This window comes from Penaeus japonicus, unplaced genomic scaffold (assembly GCF_977035675.1).
Source record: "Penaeus japonicus unplaced genomic scaffold, GWHDUDI00000001_assembly GWHDUDI00000029, whole genome shotgun sequence".
NCBI classification, from domain to species: Eukaryota; Metazoa; Arthropoda; class Malacostraca; order Decapoda; family Penaeidae; genus Penaeus; species Penaeus japonicus.
This window is the reverse complement of record NW_028234431.1, coordinates 18,015,938-18,032,606: the sequence shown is the minus strand read 5'-3', so window position 1 is coordinate 18,032,606 and position 16,669 is coordinate 18,015,938. Positions and strand designations below refer to the sequence as shown.

At 48.0% G+C, this 16,669-nt stretch overlaps 1 protein-coding gene across 17 annotated transcripts in view; it reads left to right on the top strand.

Moving 5' to 3' along the window:
• Positions 1-16,669, top strand: part of Eph (Eph receptor tyrosine kinase) — a 464,228-nt gene that overhangs the window by 122,494 nt on the left and 325,065 nt on the right. For all 17 annotated transcript variants that reach the window (XR_015192478.1, XR_015192480.1, XR_015192479.1 and 14 more), the window contains one exon: positions 13,745-13,972. Coding sequence is in view for 13 of the 17 variants with exons in the window: in XM_043013398.2 (XP_042869332.1) it covers positions 13,745-13,972 (228 nt within the window). In the remaining 4 variants the exon portion in view is untranslated. The remainder of the gene's footprint in view (positions 1-13,744; positions 13,973-16,669) is intronic.

Genomic DNA, 16,669 nt, shown 5'->3' with positions numbered 1-16,669 from the left:
AAATTACCTTTGCGGGAATATATTTTTTCCCCATCGCGTACGCGTGTGTAGATAGTAGTGACGGGTGGCGGGTGGGTGGGTGGGGGGGCGTTAAAGAAACGAATAGAGGAGAAAGGGAAGGTGGCGAAAGAGTATGCAGGAGCGCTTTGCTCATCTTCGCACTCTTTTCAATCATTCCCAATCCTTCTCTTGCTCCCTGTCTTACTCCTGAGGTGCCCTGTATACCCTCCTTCTTCCTCCTAATCTTTTGACGAGTTTTCTCTCTCTTATCTCCCTTCTTTTTCACATCTCCACACACACCCTTATGGTCTTTTTCTTCTCAAAATTCTTTCTACCCCATTTTCGCCTCCCCACCTCTTCTCTCTCTCTATCTCTCTATCTCTCTCTCTCTCTATCTCTCTCTCTCTCCTCCCTCCTCCCTCCTCCCTCCTCCCTCCTCCCTCTCTCTCTACCTTCTTCCTTTCTCTTTACCTCCTTCCCTCTCTCTCCCTATCTCCTTTTCTCCCTCTCTACTTCTCTCCCTCCCTGTATCCCTCTATCCCTCTCCCCCCCACCCACCCACAGTGCACCTTGTGGCTACGGGATTAACATTTAAATTAAACAATATCAAGATTATCATCATCTTGCAGCCAAAGCTTCGCTCTCGTGAATGTCTTCCTCCCTGACCACAACTGCCGCCACCGCCTCGACCCACCACTCGCCTCTTCGCTTCTCCATTAGCACTCTTTTCCAGCTGTCTTTTTTTTACATTTTCTTGTGGGTGATTTCCTCTCTCCTCTCTCTCGCTTCGCATATCGTTGTCTATGTTTTCTCGCATCTGTTTAAAGAGGACAGATGATAAGGCCTGAGTTGTTGTGGCAAGCGCATCTCAAACGTGGCGTAGTCGTCGGGGAGGGATGCGGGTGGAGGGTGACTGTCATTGATGAATATTATACCAAATCATTTCAACTTATTTCTCCTTTCTCTGTTCCTCCATCTTCCTCCTTCCCACATCCTTATCCCTTTTCTTTGTTCTCTCTTACCCTTCCCTTATCCATTCTCCCATGCTCCCCTTTACCTTCCATTTTCCCCACTCCCCTCAACCCCCTTCTTTCCACTCCCACTTACCTCCCTAATCCAATCCCCATTTTCCTTCCTCCCCATTCCCCATTTTCCTCCCTCCCCGCATTCCTCATTAACCTTCGTTTCCCTTCTGCCTTACTCTCCCTCTCCCCTCTCCTCCAGTCCCTCTTACCCTTCCTCTCTCCAGTCCTTACTTTTCCTCATCCTAGGCCTCCTTCCCTCTCCTCTCTCCCATCTCCCTAGTCTCTTTCCTCTTACCCTTGTTTATCTTTCCCAGATTTCCCTCTCTCTCATTTCTTCTACTCTTCGTCTTGAGCCCCCTGCACCTCGAAGGGCTTGATGTATGCTTAGTAGGAAGAAAATTAAAATGTTGGGAATGATGATGTAAGTGATGAGGACAAAATTATTATACTGATAGCAGCAGCGCCGATAACAAGGATAAAATTATATGTCTAAAACTGCTATTCTTGTAGTAGAGAAGAGAAAAAAGGAAGGAGCGAAGGGGAAAATGGGCGAATGGATAGCTGGAAGAAGGCGGAGAGGGGAGGAGAGGGGCAGGAGAGTTGGGTGGTGGGTGGGTGGGGTGGGGGTCAGAAGGTGCTCCCTGGACTGAGGAATGGCGGCAGTTTGGTAGTCTTTGTTGGCAGAGAATGACCGGGCCGCGCCGGGTAACGAACGCCGAAGCCCGGACTCCGCTAATCCTCTGCTAGCGACACCCATCTTGCCTGCTTCTTGTACTGCGTGTCTTCTTATTCCGACGTGGATCTCTGCTTGGCTGTCGCATTTTGATTTTTTCTCTCCAGGGAGGGGGGGGGGGGGGCGCATGGGATGTTTGTATCTGATTGGGATCCTGTGCTAGCTTGTCTAGTACGTTTGTTGTCGTTATTTCACTTCCTCTTCCCTTTTGACCTTTTTTTTTTACACTGTTGGGATTTTCCTCGTTTTATTATGTTTCAGATATTATGACTGCAGTGACTTTGTTTTTATTTACCTGTTTATTTTTTGTGTCATGTATTCATATGGATTGCTTTATACCGGATGCATGTTCTTCAAGGCAGCATTTTCCTTGTGAAGAATCTTGAGCCTTTCGATTAGTCCCAAATGATATTTTCTGCAACCACATATTATATAGGAAAAAAAGCAACAAAGCAAAATGGAAGAACAAAGAAATGGAAATGTAACTCGACCGTGAAGTCTATATATATCACATGGTTTTGAAATCATTTTTTTTCCTTTGATTTTTTTGCCTTTCCTCTTTCCAATTGTTGGCTCTCGCCTGACATCTGTCAGACGGGCTTCGAGTTCTCACACCGATGGAGGAGCCCGTACTGTCGTTTGTCTCCGCGCGGATGGGGATCCTGTGTCTTGTTACGCTTTGTCCTCGCAATTATAGGGATCCTGCACTGTCGCATAGCTTGTTTTCCAGGCTGAGGGAGGCCTCGTCGGCATCGCACTTTGTTTTCATACGGACTGGAAGCCTCGGCGTGTTTTTATACCGAGATGGGCCCCCTTTGTCACACTTTGTTTGCACACTGATATTAAACCTTTGTTTAAGACGTTTTGAATAAGGAATGATTCTTCTGTCTCTTTTCCTACGAAGGAAGTTGACGCCATTTTCACGGGAGCAGCCGCCCTTCCTCACCGCTTCTCGAAACTCTCTCACAGATGCAGACCTTGTCAGTATCACCCAATTGAAGGGCGTCTGTTCCCTTAATGGTAAATGGGATCTGTAATGGCGGCCAACCGTGAGTGTGATAATACAAAGGTCGTAGTAAATATAAATGATAAGATATAAATAGATAAATAAGTTGGTCATGGAACGAGAAAAAAAGGCAAACGAAATAGAAGAAATCTCATCAGCAATAACAGGAACGTGACCTTAAGAAGATAAAAAAGGAAAACAAAAAAGGAAATAGAAATAAAAGCGCGGATCAGGGACTGCCTGCGTCTGTGTGTGGGACGCGGTGACTCTCGGCTGCCCTGTAATACGCTTTTGCATTCCAGATTCCTCGGCTGGAAAGTGTTTCTGCTTTTTTTCCCATTTAGCGTCTAATTTTTTCTATCTTTTATGCGGGAGAGAGGAAAATGTTCCGGAGCTGCCAGTCAATGACGGGCGTTTCGGCGCGGCGATGTTGATGGAAATTGAGAGGGGATAGAGGGTAGGGGATAGAAGGGGGGAAGGAATGAAGGATGAGGAGGGGTGGAATGCAGTGTGAAGGGGAGGCGAAAGTGGAAGAGGAAGAAGACCAGAGGAATGAACTGTCCAAAAAAGTTTGCCGTGTAATATACTTATCCTGAACAGACTCGATTCAGTTCTATTAGATTATTTCCCCTTCCCTTTTGGCCAAGTATTAAGCAGCAACCGGTAAGATAGAGGGCAGGGGAGGGGCTGGAGGGGGCGAGCCGATCTTCAAGGTGTTGTTGGACGCAAGGAAGGATCTCTTTGTGCCTGCGTCTTGCCCGGCATCTTCCCATTACAGAGGCTAGATTGGGGGTACACATCTCTCTCAGGGCTTAGGGTGCTTGATCCTGCGGGGATTTTTTGCCTTATCCTTCCTCGGAGGATAAAATAGGAGGAAGAAGGAGAAGAAGGGGAAGGAAAAGGAGAAGGAGAAGAAGGAGAAGAGCGAGGTGGAGGGAAGAGGTTGAGTGAGGAAGATGGGGAGGAAGAGGAGAAGAAATGATAATGATAGGAAAAAGATGAGGAAGAGGAGGGAGGATGACGATGGATGCTCTTAATCATTTAATTATTGAACCTTCTTATGATTACCAGTAGGAATTTAATCGCCGAATATTAGTGCCAGGAGAGGAAGAGGGGGAGACTGAAGAGGGAAGGGAAACAATAAGATGTATGACGAAGGAAATTTGGAATGATGAGAAGGAATGGAAAGGAGAAACTGAAATTGTCTGTGACTTTGGTTCCCCTCCTTTTACATCTTTCCCCCTTTCTTTGCCTTCCCTTTCCCTCCCCCTTTCCTGCCCTTCTTTTACCATTTACTCCTTCCCCTTCCTCTATCATGCATCCCTCTTTTTCTCCCCCTGCACCCCCCTTCCACTCCCCAGCACCTCCCCCATTTCGCCGAGTCCATTCACGACGTAGAAACCATTAGTCAAGATATCAGGCTTCTTGTGAAGAACCTGGACTACTGAGTCATACCACAGGGGAGGGAGAGTCGATGAAAGACCGCGCGCCTTGAGCTCAAGTGCAAGATGGTCCATTTCCCCTTATCCTCCCTTCGGATTCTCCCTTCTCCCCCTCTCTTGCCTTTCCCTTTCCCTCTCCCTCTCCCTCTCCCTCTCCCTCTCCCTCTCCTACTAGGACGTGGGTAGAGGTTAGATCGGGATTTTTCTCTTTCTCCTTTCCTTTTTCAGCAGCGTCAATGGGTATTGGAGGGTGGAAATACCTGGTTAGGAATGCTCGTTTTCTTTAGTCATCGACGTCGAAGGGGGGAAGGAGATGATGTTAGGACCATAATGGGGTGTCTTGCATTTAAGAGGGGAGGGGGTGGGGTGGAATTGGTGGTGAGAAGGGGAGGGGAGATGATAGGTTGCGGAGGGGAGGATATAGATGAGGTAAAAGGAGGTGGCGAGATAGAACTAACGGGGAAGAGGAAATGTGTGTGCGTGTATTTGTGTGTGTATGTATATGTGTATTTGTGTGTGTGTGTGTGTGTGTGTCTGTGTGTGTGTGTGTGTGTGTGTGTACACTGTATGTATGTATGTATTGATTATTTGCCCTATTATAAGCGTCGTTGTTATTGCATACATGTTGCGTCACGTTGCGCGTATTTACCTGCCTTTTATAGTACTCGTCTTTCCCTTTGTAGTCGGCCTTCGCGCGGCCTTTGGCTCCTCCCGAGGTCACCAAATCCTGTTAGAGCGACGTGACGGAACAGAGGCACAGTGAGCCCAGCGCCTGACGCCGTGAATAATGGATGCAATATTTTGTGAGAGCCTTCACGTCCCTCTCCTTCCCCCTTTCCTTCCTTTCGTACATTTTCTTCTCTTCTTGTCTCTTGCATATCTTTTTTGCTGTCGGTCCAACCTCTCCAGACCTTTCATTTCCTTTTCTTCGTCATATTCTCTACTTTTATCCTTTTTGTAGCTTCTCCCTCTTTTTCTCTCTCCCATTACTCTCGTCCATTTGCTTATTTCCCCCTTTTCCTTTTTAGGCCTTTTCTCCATTCCCATCTTCATCTTCCATTTCACTTTCTTTCCCTCCGTCCCTTTTCTCCTCTGCCTCTCTTCTCCTCCGCCCCCGCTCACTCTCGGGCCCAGGAAAGGTCAGAAATCCAATCTTGCCCTTTGACCTCTCATTGACTGCTTCCTTGAAGATCTTTGCGAGCGCCCAAAATTCCTAATGTAAATTTAAGGTTTTGAGTGCAAAGTTATTGCAGCTCGGGTGTGTGTGGGCTGGGAGGAGGAGAGAGGCGTGGGGAAGGGAAGAGAGGAGGTCGGGTTGGGCGGGAAGGAGTTATGGGCGGGGGAGGGAAGGCGGGCTGGGTGGTGAGGTTGAGGAAGGGGGGTGGGGGTTGAAAAGTGTCTGGGAAAGCATGTTTATCGCCAAGATTAAATGTAAACAAGACACATACACTCACAGTGGCAAAGCGACTTGATGTGCATTGTAGTGTTTCTTATTTTCTTTTTCCTTTTTTTTTACCTTTCTCTTCTTATCGACTTTGCTTCTCTTTTTCTTCTTTTTGTACTTGGATGGACAGAGAGAGAGAGAGAGAGAGAGAGAGAGAGAGAGAGAGAGAGAGAGAGAGAGAGAGAGAGAGAGAGAGAGAGAGAGAGAGAGACTTAGAACTGTATGGAATTACTTTTTTTTAGGATAACGCATTTGTGACAACAGTTCTTGTTTTTCCTCTCTTCGATTTTGTTTTACTATTTTCCTTTGTTTCATGTAGAGGAAGCACATCCCCCAATCGACCCTTTTGCGTACTCACTACCCTCCACCCTTGCCCCCTATAGTACAAAGGGCCTCTGGCAGAGTGGAGTTGTAACGAATTTAAGGTCGCTATCACCGGTGGATATTCTCCCGTCCTCTCTCCTTTTTCCCCTCTACTTGCCTCTATCCTTTTCTTATATCTCTTATCCTTTTTTTCGCGTTTTTCTCTCCCGCGTCCCTGCATTCCGTCGTACCCGCCTTTTATTTTCTTCGCCCTTCTTTTCTTGCTTCCTCCCCTAAGTCCCTCCGTTCAATTTTCTTTCGTATTTTTGTGATTGCTATTAGCGTGCCTTTTCATCCCTGTGCTATTCTGTAAGGTTGGGTGATAGCTCCCTGTCAGGCTGCACAAAGATGTTTACTTGCGCGTGCACTCGTTTGCACGCACATGCGCATACAATCGAATACATGAACATATACAGACCAGAAGCACAAACACACACAAATGTAAATAAACACGCACGCACACACACACACACACACACACACACACACACACACACACACACACACACACACACACACACACACACACACACACACACACACACACACACACACACACACACACACACACACACACACACACACACACACACACACACACACACACACACACACACACACACACACACACACACACACACACACACACACACACACACGTACGTTGACAGCACTTGCACCCAGTCCTTCACTCGCAGGAAACGCCGCCTGTCACGAATTGAGACTGAATGCGCTAGACGTACGTAATGATGATAGGTTAATAGGCAGAAGTAAGAATAATGGTATTAAAGGTGAACGGATAATGAATGCTACAGGAATGGTTTTCGGAGGGGAAGGGCCGAGGTAAGCTAGTAGGGAAGGGGGCGAGGTAGGCGACCGGGGGTAGGAGGTGGAGGGGGGTTCCTCATAGGACAGGTAGCTCTCCGAAGGTCCGTGAAGCACGGCGGGGGTTCCTCCAAGGTGAGGAACCCCCGAAATTCCAGTTGCGGTAAATTTATAGGACGTTTCTAATGGGCGTCGCATTGTGGCGGGTGATGCCTTCCCTACGAGCTTGTTGTGGGGCCTTTAAATATTTCCCCCTTGTTGTGTTTTATTTATGTATTTGATTTTTTTATCACATTTTTGTTTTCATTTTTTCATTCGTATTTTTTAAATCGTTCTTTTAAAATTTAATCTCCCCTCTGTTTTTGTTTTCAATTTTTATTTTTGATTTCCCTCACCGTGAACGTGGCTGCCGCTTTGTTTGGGGATTTTCGGCTAGGATCTAATAAAAAGTTTTCTTCCCCATTTTATTTGTTTATATTTTTTATATTTTATTTTTCCCCCAAGTATGTGAGGGAAAGGAGAGGGAACACGGGAGTCCATATGGCTATATTTTCTGGTTTAGGAGATATATTGTTGTAGATGTTTGTTTCTGTCGAGTTTCTTTTTTTTCTTTTTCTTTTTTTTATATAAGTTTGGGGTTTGGTAGTGGCTGCTGTTAGGGCTGTTGATGGCTCTCTTGTTATTTTGTGTTCCTCGGCCCTTCATCTCTCTCCATTATCCCTTGTGGCGCCCTCGCTCTTGGTTGCTCGCTCGCTCTCTGTCGGTTGGTCATTTTTTTCCCTCGTCCTCTTATTCCGTCGTCATCATCATCATCATCATCATTCCCTCATTATCTTGCTCTGCTGCTGTAGAGCCACCGCTCTTCGACCCTTCCCTTCGTAACCTCTTCCTACCCTCCCACTTTACCCTTCCTCTCCTTCCCTCCCTTGCTCCTCCCCCTTTCCCCCTGCCACTCCCCATCTCCCTCCTCCCCCTTTCCCCCTGCCACTCCCCATCTCCCTCCTCCCAGCCTCCCAGCCTTCCCTGTCTCCCTCCCTCCCGTGCATTTATAGGCATATATTCCTCCTAACCTCTCTTTTATGCCTCTCAGTAGCCTTTGAGAGCGACGCCTACTGTAGAGTGTGCATTAATGTGTCGCTGCGGTGAGCACGTGCGGCGGGCGATAGTAAAAGCGCTTATTTACGGCGGGTTTTGATATCTTGCGGCGTCGGTTATGCCTGTCGGGAGTCGGCGCCCGTTCTCCTCTTTAGCGGTCGGTTCTTTGCTTCTCTCTGTTTTGTATGGGTATTTGTTTATTTGTTAAAGTGTTCGTTTATTTTTTGATTGCTTCGATTCGTTTTCGCATGTTCAAGTCGTTTTCTTTCTTGAATTGCGTTTTCTTTTTTCTGTTTCCTGATTTTGTTCTGCTCTTTTTCCCTTTCTCTTTTTTTTCTCTCTGATGCTCGTCCTCACGCTATTATTATTGTTGTCGTCGTCGTCCTCCTCCTCCACCTCCTCCTCCTCTTCCTCCTCCCCCTCAGCCATCAGAAACAGACGAGGAGGAGGAGACGAAGAAATGGGCGTCGATGTCACTTAATGTGTGCTTTAATGTGACTGGCACTGGCGGGGGGTGGTGGGGACGGAGCGCGTGTCGCTGGAGGAAAAAAATATTTATTGCTTTGTTTTTGAAAGATATAAATGTGACGGAAAAAGTTTCTCAAGATGCATTTTTGTATTATTTATTTATTTTTTTAAAATTTAATGTTCATGTTTCTTTACCACGTGATCTCCTTGTACATCTCCGTTTTTTGTTTATTTTACCCCCGTCTCATCCTTCACTCGTCCCCCCCCTCACCCCGCCCCATCTCTTCTCAAATCCTCTGGACGTGACGCGTTTTTATGCAGATGCATTCGGATACAAGTTATGCGAACGATATCGACATTTCAACGTCCGAACCATCGCGAATCGTAAGTTAGCGATTTGGAGGAGAACGATTCTGTTGGAAATGCGCTTTTGGCCTTTGTATCATCCCCCCGAAACGCATTGTTCGAAATCTCTTCCTTTTTGAAATGCTGCGCTATTTATTATCGAAAGAGAGGGCTGGAGGGGGGGGGGAGAAGGTCTCCAGCAAGAATAAACTCAGATAAGTAAAAGCTTTTGGAGACGCTGAGCAAGTGTGTAATTTTTGCCTTTTATATATATTGTTTTTTTTTCCAGTTCAGTTGAGGCTTTTGTGCGGGTGATGGGTTTAAGAGTCAGTTTTATTGTTGCTTATTTGATTAAGACCTGGCGCTGCGGTGTCTGGGTCTTGTACTCAACTTAGTAAATTAGTAAACCCTTTTCTGGAAGTCGTCAAGCACGCAGGCAAAGGAAGGCGATAGAGGGGGGAAGGGGGAGGAGGGAAGAGGAAGAGGTGGGGGGGAGGCGGACCTTGAACTTGCCTGAAAGAAAACGCGACGAGGGGCATCTGCTGTCCGTTTGCGCCGCGGTCGGCCATTTCCTCGCGGAGAGACACGGCAGAGGAAGTGATCAGGAGGGGGAGGAGGGGAAGGGGGGGCAAGGGGAGTGAAATGTTCGTATGTCGGTTTTAAAGGATTTAAGTTTACATTCGTCGCACGCTTCTTGAGAGAGAGAGAGAGAGAGAGAGAGAGAGAGAGAGAGAGAGAGAGAGAGAGAGAGAGAGAGAGAGAGAGAGAGAGAGAGAGAGGGGGGGGGGAGACGCGGAAAGAGTAAGGAGGGAAGGGAAAGAGATAAAGATAAAGATCAAGATGAAGGTCAGGATAAGAGTCATCCTTATTGCCTTCCGTATGGGATTTAAGGGATCAATAGTTTCCCTAGTTTGTACTTCGGGGGTCGTGGGGGGGGGGGGGGTCACGTGATGTTAGGTCGAGTGAGAGGGGAGGGGAAGGGAGGGAGGGATGTGGGGAGCTTCGTTTAGGGATCACAGTTTGGATTAAGTTTTGGGGGAAATATAGATTGTTTTATGGATATGAATCCCATAAAGGGGCGCGAGAAGGGAGGTGGGGGTGGGAGGGGTAGTACAGGCAGGGAGGGCGTCGAGTTTCCTGTTGTGGGAAACGAGATCGGTTCGGTGCTTGGGGTCGCTGCGTTTGGGCGTGAATGTGTTTTGTTTACTTTGGTTTTGCTACGCTTGAACTTATGTAGTGTCTCGTTCATCCTCTCTCTCTCCCTTCCTCCTCCCCCTCACCCCCTTTTCCCCCTCACCCTCACCCCCTTTTCTTTCATCTCTCCCTAAGTGTCCTTCCATCTTCCACCCAAGGACCCCGCGACCCACCCCCCTCCCTCCTCACCTCCACACACCCTTCCGTGAGCCCCACCTGGTCTCGTGAGGGGAAAATGACAGCTAATAAGACTTGAATCCTAAGGGCTCCCCAGATTGGCCAAGACGCCCACCATCGGGGGGGGGGAGTGGGTGACTTAATTATTTTATTGCTTCTATTCAAGTAGGTTCGGCACTGTGTCTCCCCCCCTACCCCCTTTGTGACAGGGACGGGACGTAATAGGCTCGCTAGCCGGCTGTCGCTGTCTTGTCGTCCCGCTGTCGTTTTGACGGGCTCGCTCTTGTCTCCGCGTCGTGTTCCGTCAGTCGGTTGTTCGCTGCTGCTTTATCTTAAGTGTCGTATGCGTTCATGTCTATTGCGACGCATTTGTCTATACCGGGTCGTCTGTCGAGTGTTGCCACGTGTCCCCTTTGAGTCCTGGAGGCTGGTTGACGGGGCAGTTAACGGGGTGTTCTGTACTCGGTGGGTTTGTTTTGAGATCGGGCCGAGAAACAAGGGGGGAGGAACTGTTCCTTGTTTGGGGCATCTCGTTTAACTCCTGGTCTGGTCATTTTGTTGTTATGGCACTTACTGTCTATTGTTCGTCTTCTTGCCTCTTATTCATGTGTCTATTTTTTTTTCTCTTGTTCTTTTCTGTCATTTCTCTGTCGCAGTGCCTCCCTGTTTTCCTATTTCCTCCTATTTCTTCTCATCCTCCTCATCCCCCTTCTTCTATTTCTACTACTTCTTCTCCACCTCCTCTTCCGCATCCTCCTCTTTGTTGTTATGGCACTTACTGTCTATTGTTTGTCTTCTTGCCTCTTATTCATGTGTCTATTTTTTTTTCTCTTGTTCTTTTCTGTCATTTCTTTGTCGCAATGCCTCCCTGTTTTCCTATTTCCTCCTATTTCTTCTCATCCTCCTCATCCCCCTTCTTCTATTTCTACTACTTCTTCTCCACCTCCTCTTCCGCATCCTCCTCCTCCTTCATATTTTCTTCCGCCTTCTCATTCCTTCCCTCTCCCTTCCCTTCCTCCGCCTGTAGTAATAATTATCGAAAATAAAGTTGTTCGCCGCCGCAAGAAATTCCCTTTGCCTCGAACACATTTTTTTATCCGGGGAGATCCTGTAAAATAAACTGAAATAAGACAAAAGGAAAAGAGATTACGAACTTATGGAATTGGTAGCTGAAACTGTTTTTTTTTACCCGCATTTTTTTTTCTTTTCCTTTTCATTCTCATTCTCAAAGACTTTTGAAGGAACAGCAGCAACGTGCAAGTCCTGGGTTGGTTGCAGAGAATTTCGGTTTCCGAAAAGTCCGATTGTAGAGCTAATTCTCCTCTCACTCTCCCTTTCGTTCCCTCCCTCCCCCTCCCTTCTTCCTTTTTTCGTGGCTTGGAGGGAATGCGTCTTGAGAGCACGATGAGGGGAAATAGGAATTAGAAAAGAGGGAAGGGGGCGTTCTTGGTCTCTGGAGGTCAACTAAGGTTAAAAGAATATCTTTTCTACTCTTACGTTGTTTTTTCTTCCTTCGGGATCGACTTGAGAGATCAAATTTTCCCCTGACTTTGCAAATGTTCGGAGGATAATAAGAGCGAGAAAAAGTGTAGATAAAAATAGTGAATATGGAGAGGAGAGAGAATTGGAAAAAAGGGTGAGAAAAAGGAAAAATGTAGAGAGGAAAAAATATGAAGAAATGGGAGGTGTTAAGGTCGCGGTGGCAGAGGGCAGTATATAGTGTTGGATGTATGGGCGCCTTTATGGGCAACACCTCGCAGGGTGATAATTGAGACGCCGCCAGTGGGAGAGACCGGGATTAGGAGAGGCGGAGGGAGAGACGAGACGGAGGGAAAAAGGAGGTAGAGGAGGAGAACAGCGAAAGGCGAAGGAAGAGAATATACTTAAACGAGAGAACAGGTGTGTAATCATGGAGAAATAAGAGAAAGTTCTAATAAAAAAGGGCATAAAGAATAAAAAGGGAATGGGAGAGGGAATAGAAAGGAGAGATGGGGCAGTTCAAAGGAAAAGTGGTAAGAGGTACGGGTGAGGGGCGCTTGGCTATCTCCTGTGTTTATGGCATGTCATTGATTCGGGCGTAGTTTATATGGGCGTGTAAGAGGTTTTCGGGCGGTTATGGGCGGGTAATAGCTTTTCTTAGGACTTTAGATGAAGGAAGACAGGAAGGAAGAATGGAAGAGCGAGAGCTGAATAGGATGGCAAGATAGGAGGAGCGAAAATAGGGCATGGAAGGAAAATAAAGGAAATAAGCAAAGAAAAAGAGAGACAGGGTAATGGCAGTATATTCTGAGAAGGAGAGGAGGACTCAGGGAGAGAGATGGAAATTAGCACTTTTTTGCAACACATCATCTTTACCGCTACCGCCGCTGTCCTTCTTCGTAAGACCGTTTGCTCGTCCTTGCTACCAGATAGCCAGCCAACCCGGCTCCTGCTGCTGCTGCTGCCGCTGCCGCTGCTGTACACCGGTATGAATTTTCCTCGAAGGGGACTCCGGTTCGGCTCGGCGCGGCGGGTAGATCTCCCTTGATTTATATGGACACGTGACCTGCATTTTCTAAACTGTGATCGAACATTTTTCCCTGGTCGTTTTAAGGGAGGGTATTTTTCGGCCAGTTTTTTCTTTCTTTCTTATTTTTCCTGCCTTTTTTCCTCTTTATTTTTATTCTCCTTTCCCAGTTTTCTATTATTTTTTTTTACCATTGCTTTAGCGGTGTTCTGGAAGCTGTTTGAGGGCGATTTTTTCAGGGATGGGAGTTTCCGGAGACATTTTTTTGGGGGGAGCGTTTAGCGATGATTTTCTGGCTATTTGGAGGCCGTTCCGGAGGGTTGTTCGGCGGTATCTTTTTTCGTTCCCGAGGGCGGTTTAGGGTGCGGTTTTTATTTGCGGTTTGGGGAGTAATTAAACCATGTTCGAGGCCTTGTGTGATGTTTTTTCGGATAATCAGTTTCGAGGTTTCGTGACAGAACCGGTATTTAATGTGGCGGAATCGCTTAATTCGCCTTCCATTGTCTTTTCTGCTTTCACTCAATCTCCTCCTCACCACTCTCTCTTTCTCTCTTTCTCTCTTTCTTTCTCTCTCTCTTTCTCTCTCTCTCTCTCTCTCTCTCTCTCTCTCTCTCTCTCTCTCTCTCTCTCTCTCTCTCCCTCTCTCTCTCTCTCTCTCTCTCTCTCTCTCTCTCTCTCTCTCTCTTTCTCTTTCTCTCTCTTCCTCTCTCTCTCTCTCTCTTTCTCTCTCTCTCTCTTTCTCTCTCTCTCTCTTTCTCTCTTTCTCTTTCCTGCCCTCGCGCCACCCCTGACTCATACCAATCCGCAGCCGACGCACGTGAGTTGATCGTCTTCTTGACATTTATTGTAAAGATGTTGTTTATGGTTTGTGGTTTGCTGCCATTCGCTCGTTTGCGCTCGCGTGTGCGGGCGAGTCTTTGTTTGCGGGGCTTTGGGCTCGCTTTGTGCCGTGTGTTTTGCCTCGGCTAATCAGTGGTATTGCTCTATTGATTGCTATTGACGCTATCGGGTTTGTCCACAATGTCTGAGCACAGAGAATTAATCCGACGCCTTTTGTTTATTACTTGATTAGTATTCCATTAATGAACTGATTACTTACCCCAGATTCTCTTTCTTTGCAGGTTATGGTGTTGAGGTGGTGATGGCGGGTGTGGTGAGCGCCGGGGGCAGCAGCGGCAAGGGGCGCCGCCCCCTGGGTGCCCCCCGCGGGACCAGCAGCAGCAGCTCCCCCAGGTCCTGCTCCTTCCCCGTTGGCGGCGGCGGTGGCCTGCCGTCACGCGCATCCATGCGGCCTTCACTGCTCGGTCTCTTTCTGCTGACCGCTCTCGCTCTCGCCTCAGCGGAACAAGGTAAGGAACTCGCCAGAGGAAATGTCCTAGAAACGCGATCTGCCCTTTTCTCTCCTCACTTTTACTTGCGCTCCTCAAGCTTTCCATGCTCTTTCTTCGTAGTTTCCTATTTTCATCGAGTTTGAAGTATCATCTTTTCGAAGGAATAGTTGCTCTCAAGATTTTATTTTCTGCATTTTTTGCTCTGTGGAGTTGAATCGGCAATCATGGTTGGCATTCCCTTGTTTTCGCTTTTTCATGGTATATATTATCTTTCTAATTCTTTCATAACTCTCCGCGATGCTTGATCTCGTGCCCCTCTTCGTCCTCTTAGTTGCAAGCGCCGTTTTCTTGCTAGGTTATTTTTGCTGCAAAAGAAAAGTGTGGGGGAGTTGAGGGTTAAGGGTCAGGGTACGGGGAAGGGGAAGGAGTCGGGGTGGGGGGGGGGGACTGGTCGTCTAGAATTGCCCAATATGACGCACGATTGGTTAGCTGAGTGATTTTCTTTTTTTCTTGTTCTCTCCTTTTCGCCATTGTGTTGAGCAAGACAAGATTCTGCATCATCAGAAAAGAAAGTGGACATTTTTTCCCTTTCTCTCTTCTCTCTCTCTCTCTCTCTCTCTCTCTCTCTCTCTCTCTCTCTCTCTCTCTCTCTCTCTCTCTCTCCTCTCTCTCTCTCTCTCCTCTCTCTCTCTCTCTCTCTCCTCTCCCTCTCTCTCTCTCTCTCTCTCTCTCTCTCTCTTCCTCTCTCTCTCTCGTCTCTCTCTCTCTCTCACGCTCTCTCTCCTCCCACTTTCTCTCACTCTCCCTCTCTCTCTCTCTCTCTCTCTCTCTCTCTCTCCTCTCTCTCTCTCCTCTCTCTCTCTCTCCTCTCTCTCTCTCCTCTCCTCAACTCTCTCTCTACTCTCTCTCCCACATCTCCCCACTCTCTCTCCCTCTCCCTCCACACACACTCTCTCTCTCTTCTCTCTTCCCCACTCTCTCTCTCTCTTCCTCTCTCCCTCTCTCCTCCTCCCTCTCTTATCCCCATCCCTCCCTCCCCTCTCTTCCTACCCTCTCCCCTCTCTCCCTCAAAATCTCTCACGCCCACTCCCTCTCCATCACATGGATATCTCTCTCTTCTCCTCCTCTCACTCTCTCCCTCCCCTCAAAAATCTCTTTCCCTCCCTCTCTCCCACCTCCTCTCTCTCTCCCATTCTCTCTCCCCCTCTCCCTCCCTCATTTTTTTCTCCTTCTCTCATCTCTCCCTCTCTCTCCCTCCTTCATCCTCTTCCTACTCCACCCTCCTGTCCTTGCCCCTTTTCGCCTCCCTCTCTCCTCCCCCTCGCTCTCTCCCTCTCTCCATTTGTCTCACCCGGAGTGCCTAACTACGCTGTCCCGTCCTCGACTCCCACCCTCTGTCCTTGCCCCTCCCCCTCATCGGCCTCCCCCCCTCTCTCTCGATTCTAGCGCCTCCCTCCCTATCCTGCCCCTTCTCTCCCCTTTCTCTCTCTCGACTCTCCCCTATCCATATCCTTATCCCCTTCCCCCTAGCCCTCCCCCTCCCTCCTCCTCCCTCCCTCCCTCCCTCCCTCCCTCCCTCCCTCCTTCCTACCTCATCCCTTCCCTCGTGTTCTCAATGTACACTCTCTTGATTCACTTTGTGAGTCAGCGAGGGGCCTGATTGGCACTGTTGATCAAGTGTGCCGGACGAGTCACGTGGCGATCAGAGTCTACTTTCACCCTGGCCTCTCGCCGCGCCGGAGGGAGACGAATGGCAGGGTAAGTGGGAAACGCGAGGCGAAGGGGAAAGGGAAAGAGAGAAGGAAAAGTATATAAAAGAAGTGAGGGCCGGGGGCGAAGGAGCAAAAAGAAGTGAAGGAAAGGAAGATGGTGTAGGACATGACAATGGCGGTCAAAAAAAGAAAGAAAAGATGGTAAAGGTTATGACGATAACAACGAAGAGAAACAATAATATGGAGGGAGAGAAAAGAAAGAAAGAAAGAAATAGAGTACAGCAGAGGAAGGGACAAGGAGAGAGGAGGAGGAGGGGCGAGTGCAGCGTGGGAAAAGGGAGGAGGCGCGAGAAGCGCACGGCTTACGCGGAAACCCTCCAAATCTCGAAGGTCGCTCTCCTTGACGGGCACTCGGGGCGGCCGGGCTTTTGTATCACTGACATAACGCGGTTGATAAACATGTTACACAGAAATTGGATAGGTGCAAATCGGCCGTGAAATTGACGGCATGAGGAAGAATGAGTGATGTTTGTAGCATGCGGAGGGGAGGGCGAGCCTTGTGTCAAATGTGCGCGCATAACGAGAGGGAAATGAATACGTCAAAAAGGATATGAGTGTGGATGGTGAGGCTAAAATGGACATGGGGAGGGGGGGACGGGGCAGAAGGAGAGGCATAGTTTACGGTGATTGAGATATTCGAAGGATGAAATGGAGGGTAAAATATGGGCTGGTAGAAAGATAAAGGACAAGGATGTTATACAGGAGGAAAGGGAATTATAGCAAAGAAGAAGAGGAGAAGCAGAACAGGAGAAGAGCGATAGAACGATAAAGTAAGACTGAGAAATGGAAATGAAAACTCGAATGGGAAGGAAAAGGGCGGGAGGAGGAGAAAGAGGGAAATGGCAAGAGGTCGGTAGCCACAGTCATCAGGGATTTGCATGGAACTCCGAACCAGCTCTTTCTCCCAAGCCCTCTCTCTCTCGCTGAAGCTCTACGGTAAGTC